Below are 12,700 nucleotides of genomic sequence, written 5' to 3' on the forward strand. Positions count from 1 at the left end.
TTGAGATGCCTGCGGGCATGGATTTGGATGTAAGCCATTCACACTGCGCGTTTCTTAGCCTTCCTGGGCCCACTCAGCGCCGGTGACTCCGTATAAGCTCCTTGCTGCACAGGTGGCTTTCGTTCTCTTCTCCAGCTGTTATGTGGAGCCTGGTGGCGGGTTCGAAGGCCTGCAAGTAGGCGAGGGCAACGTAGCCAAATTTATGCCCAGGTTTAAATGTGTTCCCTAAATGTTCGGGAAGGATAAAAAATATGTTTTAGAGGCCTTTGAAGGCTAGCGCCTAGGTAGCCTGAAATGGTAGTGCCGTGGGAAATGAGCAAACGTTTTAGCACTTCCTATGGCTTAACTTTCCAAAGACAAGGAAAGTTCAGATCTGCTAGGTGCTTGGAACAGAAAAGGCGGAATGGGGTAAAAAATGTGTAAAGTGAAAGTGAAGTCGCTCAGTCGTGTCCGACTCTTTGCGACCCGGTGGACTGTAGCCTACCAGGTTTTCCGTCCATGGGATTTTCCAGGCAAGAATACTGGAGTGGATTGCCATTTCCTTCTCCAGAGGATCTTCCCGACCCAGGGATTGAACCCAGGTCTCCCTCATTGTAGACAGACACTTTACTATCTGAGCCACCAGGGAAGTCCAAAAAAAAAAAAACAAAGTGTAAAGTTACTCGTAACTAGGCTTTATTGGAGAAGGAAATGGCAACCCACTCCAGTATTCTTGCCTGGAGAATCCCAGGGACGGGGGAGCCCGGTGGGCTGCCGCCTATGGGGTCGCACAGAGTCGTACACGACAGAAGCAACTTAGCAGCAGCAGCAATTAAGCTTTAGCCAGCCCTCCCTAGTTTTAAGAAGTGATTAGTGGCTGTGAAATATGTGAAGGATACGTGCTTCTCAGATGTTGTTTAGTCGCTAAGTCGTGTCTGACTCTTGCCACCCCATAGATGTAGCCCTCAGGCTCTTCTGTCCATGGGATTTTTCTAGGCAAGAATACTGGGGTCGGATCAAACCTGTGTCTCCTGCATTGGGCAGGCGGATTCTTTACCATTGAGCCACCAGGGAAGCGCTTTCCAGGTGTAAATTATTCTTTGCTGAAGAATAGGTTTACCCAAAATGAAAGCCTGCCTAGTTTCTCCAATCCTTTATAGGCTGTCCCTTGGTATCTGCGGTTAATTAGTTCAAGGCGCCGCCCCCCCGCCTCGCCTTCCCTTCCCTCCACACAGCATACCAAAATCCACTGGATGCTCCTCTTTTGTATAAAATGATGTGGTGGTTTTATATAGCCTACTTATATCCTTCCCTATAAGTCGTCTCTGTATTACTTAAAATACTTAATATAAATGCTATGTAAATAGTTGCCAAGATGAAGCAAGTTTTGCGTTTTGAAACTTTATATTAGGGGGGAGGATGTTTCATCTGTGGTTGGTTGACTCTTAGGCTGTGTAACCCCCATAGGGAGGACCAGTCCTAATTGCTCAATAAAGAGTGCGGGAGAGAAGCTGTTTGTGTTCTGTTTGAAAGGCTTTCCTGCTAGCCGGTTGAAGTCAAGAAGCAAATATGTCTCATGTTGTTTTCTGTCAGTCAAGAATTGAAGCATTTGGAAACAAAACTGTCCCCTATCTATACTTATTGGGGATAATTGAAGGTCTTGTTTTTATAAGGCACAACAGCATAATTACACCTATAGTAAACTAGTAAAAACCTCATTACTTCAACACCCTACTACTCTAGTTTGGAATTTAGACAGTTGTTGTCTTAGCTAGGGCAAATTAATGGTATAAACACAATGAGGTGCCGAGAATGGGAAGAGCATCTTTAAAATGGTTTGGAGCATCCGTTTTTATACATTATTTTAAACTGATTAAACACCTCCTGCCTCTTTCCTCCTCCTGTTGATAGGGTTAGTGTGATTGTTACTGGGAAGCTTAGAAACACTCTAAATTCATAAAAAAATTTAAAAGCACTTCACAGAATAAAGCATAGGCTTTGTTTCAAAGAATATAAGTAAAATCTGTATTTTTCCAACACAGAGTAAAGAAAGGAAATTGTTGTTGTTTAGTTGCTAAGTCGTGTCTGAGTCTTTGCAGCTCCACGGACTGCACCATGCCAGGCTTCCCTCCTTCACCATCTCCTGGAATTTGCTTAGATTCATGTCCGTTGAGTAATTAAACAAGGTAAACACACAGTATGAGGGCTAGGATGGGTGCTGGTACTTGAGGATATCTACCCCACTAGAAACGTCAGAAGCATGAGGGATAAGCGGGCACACAATTAAGAATGTGTTGGCAGGAATATCCAGAAATAATTTTTCATCAGATTTTCTTAAAATTTCAATGGAGAAATTTTCATTATTCATTTCTCAGTATCTGGAACGTTCTATGAATAGTATCCAGAACTCATGTAAAGAAAAAACTGTAACTAGTTAAATCTTTATTCATTAATCATGTTCTAACACATACAGTTCTGATATTGTACTCATTATGAATTAGAACAAAGAGTATCATAGCTTTACTTCCTTGGGAAGAGGGGAGCATCAGCAACTGTGGAGTGTGTAGGAACAGGGATTACTAATATAAGTAAATCCAAAGTGACTGAAACCATTAACTGGAGATTTGTATTTGGGACTCTTCAAGTTCTTCCCTGGTGGTTCAGACAGTAAATCTGCCTGCAATGCAGGAGACTCAGGTACGATCCTTGGGTTAGGAAGATACCCCTGGAGAAGGGAAGGGCTACCCATTCCAGGATCTTGCCTGGAGAATCCCATGAACAAGGAAGCCTGGTGGGCTACGGTCCATAGGGTCGCAGAGTCGGACATGACTGAGCAACTAACACACAAGAAATGTTCTTTACTCGGTCCCGTTTTTAATTTCTCTTTTTGCTATGTTTAGTCTTCACCAGATAAGTGATTTTGTAAGTTTCTCTCCCATTAAAGTTTCTTTAAATTTCCCATAGAAGTTTTAGAACTGAAAGTCTCATCTGTGGTTGAAAGGTTTTTGCTCCTTGCCATGCAGTAAAGTTGGAGCTAGTCTGAGTAGAAATATTGCCACATATGTGTGTTAATATACAGTATTTGTTTTTCTCTTTTTGACTTACTTCATTATATATAGTAGGCTCTGGGTTCATCCACCTCACTAGAACTGACCTAAATCTGTTCAATGACTGAGTAATATTCCATTGTATATATTTACCGCATCTTCTTTATCCGTTCGTCAGTTGATGGACAGCTAGATTGCCATGTTGTGCCTCTTGTTAACAGTGTTGTATGGCAAAACCCAGCACGACATTGTAGAATTTTTTTTAATTAAAAAGACAGACACAAATACTACCACAGATGGGTCATTTTTTTTTATATTAAAAAAAATTGGGAGGGTAGGTATGAGTGCTAAACCTTAGCATTGCCTGGGGGTGATTCCTATACTACAGAACAACTTGACCGACTTCCTTCACACTAAGTCTGATTGCCAAACCCAGACCTCAAAGATCAAGCATAATTGAAATCTGAACATACCCAGTTGCTTAAGACCACCAACAATTTAAATATATGAAAATCTCTTTGGGCTAAATATGGGGTGGCCATATAACTTATCTAAACTTTTTTAAAGTAAAAGAGGGCACTAAAATAATTAACAGGTGTTGATTTAAAAACCAGGACTGCCCTCAGCAAACCAGAACAGTGTGGACTTCCCAAGAGGGCTCTCATCATCAGAAGTTAATCTTGAAAGATTCTACACTCTGTGTGCTAATTTGCACTCCAGCCTGTCCAGATCCCTCTCCATTATTGTGGCCTTCTGCGTTTCTATTTACCCATAAATAATGCTGGGCCCAAGTGTGTTATATAAGGCAGTGGTCCATACTGAGCCTCTGGGCTCCTTTGGCTTCCTCAGGTTAAGTGGGTATAGATAAAGGAATTTAGAGAGTAATTTTATTCTTTGAAAAACGATTGAAGATCACAGAACTGACCACATACTGATTTTAAAATCAGAAGAATACTTTTTTCCAAAATGGCGAATGAAATGAGGGCAACAGTCATCTAAGGGAGCCTTAATAAATTTGTAAACCCAACAAGTGTGTACTGTGGATAAACGTGTAGTCTGCAGGAACTAAGACTGTTTTAAGACTGTTTTGTTTTCAGAAAAATACCTGGTCAGTGAAATCTCTCAAAAATGGTAGATAAGCAATCACAGTGAATAAATACATCTTTCTGTTTATACTGATTTGTCAGTTAAATTGGAGGAATGCATAAAGAAAATATTCTCATGCAGCAATATATGCAATGTGTAAAAATGAAAAATGCAGTAGTCTAAAGCAACCACGAGCTTCCACATTCGTTGGATATAATCGGCCAAAAATTTTTTTCTTAAGAGTATGCCAAAAGAGACTGATGAGCTATTTCTGGTGTATATATAAACATGGGGTTGGTAATATTAGTTACCCTATAAAATATACCCATTAACTTTTCTCAGAAGGCATTTTTGAGTTTTTTTTCTTTATGTAACAAAACTTGTGTTAGGACAGTGTTTGGTTTTGTAAACTTAAGGTCAAATTAGGTCTCCAGAAAGGGAACTACATATAAAACACATGTTGAGACACTAGCTTTAAGAGTTGTTCATCCTGGTTTCAAACAGCAGCATAAAAGAATCCCTTTGAGCTTTCTTTTGTAACCAAGTGAAAGTCACTCAGTCGTGTCTGACTCCTTGCGACCTCATAGACTATACAGTCCATGGAACTCTCCAGGCCAGAGTACTGGAATGGGTAGCCTTTCCCTTCTCCAGGGTTTCTTCCCAACCCAAGGATGAAACCCAGGTCTCCCACCTTGCAGGTGGACTCTTTACCAGCTGAGCCACAAGGGACGCTCAATAATACTGGAGTGGGTAGCCTATCCCTTCTCCAGGGGATCTTCCCAACCCAGGAATCGAATCAGGGTCTCCTGCATTGCTGGCAGATTCTTTACCAACTGAGCTATCAGGGAAGCCCCGTACCCTTTACTAATATCACATAGATGCACATTCCTTCAGTCATTTAATATTTATTGAATGTCTACTGTGTGCAAGGCACTCATCCATGGCCTGACCAACCACATTCAAGTACAAAGAATCATTAGAACCATTCCAAATCAAAGTGTAAAAACACTTTGAAAAAGGACATAGAGTGGTCAAAATGACGAGGTAAGCAGAACATAACAACATACATAAAAGGTCATTTTTTAAACTTTGGACACTCCTTGGGTTGATAATCCTTTAGGAAGTCAGCTGTGTTAAATTCACATCCATGGATGGCACTGCTTTCTATGGTAACATTCTTCATTCCAAAGCTTTTCCCCTCTGTGTCAGTACTTTGCTTTCTACATTTGAATTTGTTGAATGGAAACATGTTTCTGAGTTTAGCAGTTATGCTACTAAACTCAATGAATCATGTTATTTTTAACTTGTCAAGTCAGGAAATTTTAGCACCACAGAAGAGGAAAGATGTTTGGATTGAGTCTCTACACTCTGGACTGTGTAGCCTAAAAGCAGTTCATACCCGATTTAGTCATTTCAAGGTGCTGATAAGAAAGAATAGCCCAACAAAACAAGTAACTTGGCCCAGCTGTGGCTGCAGTGTCCTGTTCTGGGAATTCTTGGCACAGAACACTTGTGACTGCTGCTTTCCTCAAGACACACAAACTGCAGGGCTTCCCCCACCTTTGGACAGTGTCTAAGGGCTGTGACCTTGAGGCAAAGTAAATTCTCCTAAGTCTTGATTTTGTCACCATGATGACAAATTATCCACCTCAAAGAGGTGGATAAAATGAGGATTAAATGAGAAAAAGTGAAAGTCCTTAACCAGGCACCTGGAAGACTAAAGAGGTTCCAATCAAGATGAGTTCCCTTTATCTGACCTGTAAGAAAACAGACTAGGATTTCTTTGTCTACTCCTAGCTGAAAACAGAATGGAACTTCATCTACCCTTAATCCTTTCTCCTTACTCCAAACTTCCAGATGAGTTTTATGTCCAGTAGCAATCTGATATTTTAAAAACCAGCATACAGTGGTATTTGTTTTATCACACCTTTATGCTGCTCTGGTACCCACTGTTACTGCCTTTTCCTGACAATAAAGCATGTTACAGAATACTACCCAAATCAAAGCAGACTTCCTGGACTAGGAGCGCCACATCTGGTCTTCAATTACTTTAAAAATATACACACACATATATATAAAGTTTTTAACTTCTGATGACGGAAAAAGGTAGCCACGAATATTTCTCAACTGGGTAGATATATTTACTCTGCTTACCTCATAATAGAAGAAAAATGGTTCTAGCTGAAGCTAACAGCTTCAGATGGCAAAAAAATTCAGATGAGACTTCCACAATAGGTACACCTGTCTGAGCAAATTTTGGAATGCAGGAGGTAGAACATAGTAAATATGAAAAGCAAATAATACTTCTTCCTACAAGTGGATCCCCTCTTTACTGAAAATCACCCTTAGACATCACAATTTCCAATATATGCAGAAAGTCCCAAGCCCTTAAATACCTTTAATGACTTGCCTCTTGATATTAAAATGTTCACAAAATGAAAAATTCTTTAAGTTGAGGAAAACTTTCATAATGCAACCTCAAATTGGGGGGGTTAAATAACTGAAATATTTATTTAGCACTGGAGAAGTAAATTCATAGTTGCCCGTGGGTGGCCATGTACAACAGAGGATAGCTGACAAAGTCTGCTTAATAAAATATACAACATATTTTTTCTTATGCAAAATCAGCAACAATCTGGGATAATTCAGATTTATTATGGGGTAACTGTCAAAAGTTTTTATCTGTGACAATAACGATGAAAAACAACCCAGAGTCCATTCAGCTTTATCTGGCAGATGGAAGGTACAATCCTAGGGCAACAGAATTTTCAAAAACAGTACAGCTGACAAAGTGTAAAAAGGTTCTAATTACTTAGTGACAACATGAAGTGTTCCATGGAGAACTGTGTCTCCTAAATCTCACATTCTTCATACCTATCACCTTTACCTTTCTAGGTGTCTTTCAGTCTAACACATATCTACCTGCTGATCCTTCAGATACAAAGTGTCTTTACATCCCAAATGTTATCAGTGCTTCCCCGCCACACCCTCCCCCCCAACTAAAGTTCTCATTTCAAAGAATACACTTTGAAAGTTTAGAGGAGGAAATAAAAAAGGAGAAAGGAAAATCAAGCCACTTTCCCCCAGAGCGGTATATAAAACTGCAGAAGAGTATTCCTGTGTTGAAATTAGCATGCTTTTGTAATGACTAACATCTCAGTGAAAGTAAATTAACACAACCTGCCAGGTAGAGAACTAAAAACAGGACTTTTTAACAGCTACCTTCTAAAATGTCCCTCTGTTACTAAAAAGGCTGCTTTATCAATTCCAACAGTTATGATGGGATTTAACTTTTAATCAATTCCAACTTTTATATTTTAAAAACTTAACTGCAAGAAAAAATTAGCGATCTCATGGCTCACGAACTTCTAGGACAGAGCAAGATAAACTCCTCTTGTTTAAGACAGACAATAGACCACATTAGTTAAATGGATTTTGTTTTACTCCATTCATTGAGACACCTGCAGTTGCTAACAAAAATTCCCAGTGTATGCTTTGCTTGCTAATTTGGGGAAACTTCGTTTTATATTTTTTCCGTTAAAATTGATTTATCAAAACAAGATGAAATTTTTAAAATTATCCAATAGAAGGGACATGATTTAAAACATCCTAGAGAAACGATGTTACCAGTAATTTACAATTTAAAAAAACTCAGCCACAAAAAATGTCAAAGCTAAAAACAAGAGTTTTACTATCATTCAGTGCTTCTATTACCCTTCTGAAAGAAGTTATATTTTAATGTGATGTAAAGGCAACATTGAAAGTTTTTCTTTAAATTAACCACCTAATTTGTCCCTAAAATTACAAAGAAAGTCTTTTACAGGTCAAGTGCAGTAAACTAAAATGTTCTTTCAGCACAAAGCAGCACTAGAAAAAGTAACAGTTATAGACGGAGTTGACTAGTTTTGCAGTGGCTGCTCCATCAATAACAGACATCAGCAGACGGTATCCATTCCAGAGCACAGACACAACTACAGACTAGATGCGAAGAATGCGTCACACACTTGGCTGATAAATGTTCTTTGTCTTTGTATCTTTCTATTTTGAATGAAGTGGATTTCTTATTAAAGTTTAAATCAGATCACGTGAGTTGGTGGTTTAAACAACATGATGAGGTATGAAAGCTCTGAATATCCCTAATGTTCAGCAGGATTTACCAGAGATATAACAGCTTGTCAGGGGAACTTTCAAATAGTTACACTTTGGGGTTATAATGAATTCTAGAAGAGGACAAGAGGTTTAAAAGGATATTCTCTGAAAAAGAACTGAGCAACTTTCCTTCAGAATTCATTTTGAACAGCACATCAACAAAAAATCTTCTCTGATAATATGTCCCAACATTGAGTCAAGATGGCCAACTAGCACCAAGAAATCGTATTGAACTCAGTTGCAGTTCTCTTGGCAATTAAGCTTATTTTTCTCATTCCAGTCCGAGCACAAATGTGGATCACTGAAGACAGTACTGGAAGCGCCATTTGCAGGTAGAGGTTGTAGTCATTAAATGAGCCAGAAGGTAGAAACTTTTTATTTTATGGAAGGGACTTGACTGGGCAGTACTAGTAGGAGATGAAATGATTAGGGAACAATGAGGTCATAAGAAAAAGATCACTGCCCTTATTTGGGTTCAACAGGTCTGTCCAGAAGATGGTCATTGAAAATAAGGATGCTACTTATGTGCAGCATGAATACACTAGAATCCAGCTGCACCTAACTAAGGAAAAAAAATAATCCCTAAGTAACCTTTAGAAGCGTATTTATTTGCCAGTCACAGAAGGGAACAGCACCTAGGGTGAACTCCAATTTAATGAGGACCTTGATCAGGACCACAAAGCCTGAAACATTTGTTTTAATGCAGAAACAGCCCTAGTCACACTGGTTAAGTTTGGGAAAATCAGAGGGTTTTTTTTTTTTCTTTTTCTGTTTTTAACTTTTTTATTGAATTACAGGATACGGTTTTGATCACTAAGGATTCTAAATCTTCATACCAGTATTAGAACTGTACCACTTCCAAACCCTAAGACACGTAAGACCAAAGAGAAGCAATAGCCATACAAATTAATATGTGCCCCTCTCCTTTCTGCTCTAAGGGAATCTTCAAACCAGTATCACATTTAAGAGTCAAAGTTAATTCTTCAGCATTCCTGACAACTAGAAGCACATTCACTGAAGGCTGAAGGTGAGGGAGCGGATGGTTTACTATCTGTGGAGAATGGCGTCAATAGAGGAAAGAAAACCATCCAATCTCAGTAAGGATTAATGCAAATGTGGCTAGAAAAAGCCACCAGTTAATCCAAGGGTTCACTGTGGAGGAACTCCTGAAAGTACTCTGAAGTACACAACAGGTCTAAACATCTCCCTTGTTGCAAGCAGTTGTGTGAAATTCAAGGTAAAGATTTAGTTTCATCTTTTAATGTCAGTATTTTTTCCCACATTAAAGGGAACGAGGAGTCCTCTTTTTCCCCCACAAAAAAAAAGGGAGCCACATTAACATGTGCATATTCCCATGACTCTATAATATGTAAGTGCAGATCTCGAAAGCCTAGGGTTTTCCATAACAGAGTGGGCCGTTCTGGTTATTACCCTTTTATTAGAAGGGTATTCCACCACAGAGAGCCAAAGGTTTTCCAGATGTGTGTAAGAGAGCAGGTGCGCAAGGCAAGCAAATGAGCGCAAACAGTATTATGGAAAACATTTGAGAAGTTAGCTCCATGAGGACTGTGGGCTCCACAGAGGACTTGACTGGGCAGCCTGGGCTGACACAGGGACATGAAAGCAGAGACTGCTTCAAAGCTGGAAACCTTCCATAGGTGCCTCACACTGCTGGAAGATGTACTGCTGCTGGCTGAGGTCAACCTGCGGTGCGATGCTGCTGTCCTCATCCTCGGTCCCAAAGTAATGCTCAATAAGATCAAAGGCCTTCTGGTAGATCTCTTGGTTTTCATGACTCTGTAAGAATTCAATTTTATCCAGCCCTAAAATGGAAGAATTTTTTAAAAATCTGTTAGAAATTTTAATAAAACTGTATTTTGCCATGTTTGTTTCTCTGATGTAAAGGAAGATTCTCTACTTACTTCTCATAAGCATTTTGCAACAACACAGAAAATATTCCTCCAGTTACAACTGAAAAGAAGTATTGCAAACTGACATCTTAAATGTGTGTGCAAGCAACAGCCAGTCCCCAGAAGCAGCAGTTTCTGGAACAGTCACATCATCCTGTGCCTAAGGCCAGAAGCAGAAGTTTTCCTACTGGACTGTGTCTGCGGCCTAAGTTTATTCTTAGCTCTGGTTCTAGCTATCCAGGCTCTGAGCTAACCATTATCATTTCAACAAAGGTGTAACATCATAAATCAATCAGCCAGAATCAATTTATATTGCTTTAAGGAAGAAGTCCAACCAAAACAACTAGCCAACACATACTCCCTTTACTAAGTTTAAGTACATCTGAGCTAGGCTTTCTTTTACCTACAGCTTATAAGCAATCTAAAGGCTACAGCAATACTGGAAATAAATGTTAACAGTGCTCACACATGCACACACATACATCCAAAAATTAACAAGATATCTATAGCAAAATATCTGGGTAAAGGAATATTTGTCTTTTTATACATTTCAAAACTTATTACACTATGCAGGAATATAGTTTTTACAATCAAGCCTTTTACGAAGTGGTAAACTGTTAAAGTCATTTTAGAAAACAATTCTGCATTATCTGATAAATCTGAAGATGACTGTGCCCTATGACCCCTAATTCCAATCTTAGGAATAAACAGACCTTAGAGTGCACTTAGGGAACGTAAAAGTTATCAAGTACAATGGTAAACCAATGATTAAAGGTATCGTTAGAACTGAGATTGGAAGAATGAGGAAACCAAAAGGCAGAAAGTGACTCGACTGTTTCTAATGAAACTAGAAATCTTTACAGTTAGAAGCACAGGAACTGGGAAATGCAATGCAAAATCAGAAGTCTAAAATCTTAGAAAAGGAGTGGAATGGGGTGTTGTCTACAGTAGATATGGGTGCTCTTGAGGTTCAGATGTACTAGTAAGAATACAAAAGTATCATAATGGCGGGCAGTATCAGGGAACAGAAGATCCTAACAGTCCAATGTAAAAAGGGCTAAACTTAGGATACTTGCTTCTCTTCACATCTACAATGCATCTGTTTTCCAATCTTGCATACTAAATATTTATGGGAGAAATTTTTTGTATGAGTTTGCTAATGACAGATGTGAACAGGCCAGAAAAGTACGGAGAAAAAGAAAAAAATAATTTCAGGACATCTATTAATCTCGCTTACCATAAGCTTCTTCAATCAAAGCACAGTAAGGATTAATGCCAGTGCCATTCCTTTTGGCTTCTTGTTCTCCAAGCCTCAGGATATTTTCCAAGCCATTCAAGGCAACCTGTACAATCTTAGAGTCCATGACCGTGAGGAGATCACAGAGTGGCTTGATACAGCCCAGTTCTACAAGGTACCTAAATTGATAGAACAATTTAGTCAAAGCTTTTAATTTCATAAAACTTTTGGTGGAAGGAAAATCCTCAAATTCACTGAAGAAATAAAAGTAGGCACTCATTGAACCATACAACCTACACCTTGTCCAAAAAAGTCCAAGAGACACTGATAGCAAATAAACATGAAAAGGCACTCAACATGTGTCATCGGGAGGCTGCAAATCAAAACTGATGACCCCACACATGTTAAAGTGGATAAAATCCAAAACACTGTTAATACCAAAGGCTGATAAGAATGTGGAGAGACAACATCCTTTTTTTTTTTTTTTTTTTTTGCTTGAGACAACATCTCATTTTTTGCTGGTGGGAATAGAAAAGATAACCACAGTGAAAAACAGCTTGGCAGTTTTTTTTTTTTTTAAGAAAGCTTTCCATATGACCCAGCAATCACACTCCCCAGATATTTACCCAATTGCAATGAAAACTTATGTCCACACAAAAACCTGTACAAGAATATCTACAGGAATTTTATTCCTAACTCAGGTGAATGAATAAACTATAGTGTATCCAGACAATGGAATACTGTTCCTATATAATCACAAAGTTGTGTCCAACTCTTTTGCAACTCCAAGGACTATAGCCCACCAGGCTCCTCTGTCCATGGGATTTCCCAGGCAAGAATACTGGAGTCAGTTGCCATTTCCTTCTCCAGGGGATCTTCCCCACCTAGGGATCAAACCCATGTCTCCTGCATTGGCAGGTGGATATTTTTACCACTGAGCCACCAGGGATTCAGTGATAAAAATAAAATGAGCTATCAAGTTAAGAAAAGATGTGAAGGAACCTTAAATGCATATTGCTAATGAAAGAAACTAGTCTGAACAGACTCCATACTGTGTGATTCTAAATATATGACATTCTGGAAAACATAAAACTTTTATAAAGGCAACAGAAAAGAATAGTGGTTGCCAGGGATTTTAGGGATGGGGGTAAGGGTGCAGTGATGAACAGGTGAAGAAGAGGGGACTTTTAGAGCAGTGAATGATACAACAATGGTGGAAACATTCATCAAAATCTGTAACTGTACAACACAAATAATAATCCTCAATATAAAATATGAATTTAAGCTAATAA

At 39.0% G+C, this 12,700-nt stretch overlaps 2 protein-coding genes across 3 annotated transcripts in view; both read right to left on the minus strand.

Annotated features, from left to right (window-relative positions):
- MIX23 (mitochondrial matrix import factor 23) overlaps nucleotides 1–12,700 on the minus strand; it is a 263,993-nt gene that overhangs the window by 69,340 nt on the left and 181,953 nt on the right. The window lies entirely within an intron of this gene.
- The window catches only part of KPNA1 (karyopherin subunit alpha 1), a 70,122-nt gene continuing 64,814 nt past the window's right edge, over nucleotides 7,393–12,700 (minus strand). Inside the window, exons 13-14 of the mRNA XM_055568386.1 lie at nucleotides 11,409–11,587; nucleotides 7,393–10,084 (exon numbers count right to left, since the gene is read on the minus strand). Of these exons, the coding sequence (XP_055424361.1) occupies nucleotides 9,897–10,084; nucleotides 11,409–11,587 (367 nt within the window). The 3' untranslated portion in view covers nucleotides 7,393–9,896. The remainder of the gene's footprint in view (nucleotides 10,085–11,408; nucleotides 11,588–12,700) is intronic.

The sequence above is a fragment of the Bubalus kerabau genome, chromosome 2 (genome assembly GCF_029407905.1).
Source record: "Bubalus kerabau isolate K-KA32 ecotype Philippines breed swamp buffalo chromosome 2, PCC_UOA_SB_1v2, whole genome shotgun sequence".
NCBI lineage: Eukaryota > Metazoa > Chordata > Mammalia > Artiodactyla > Bovidae > Bubalus > Bubalus kerabau.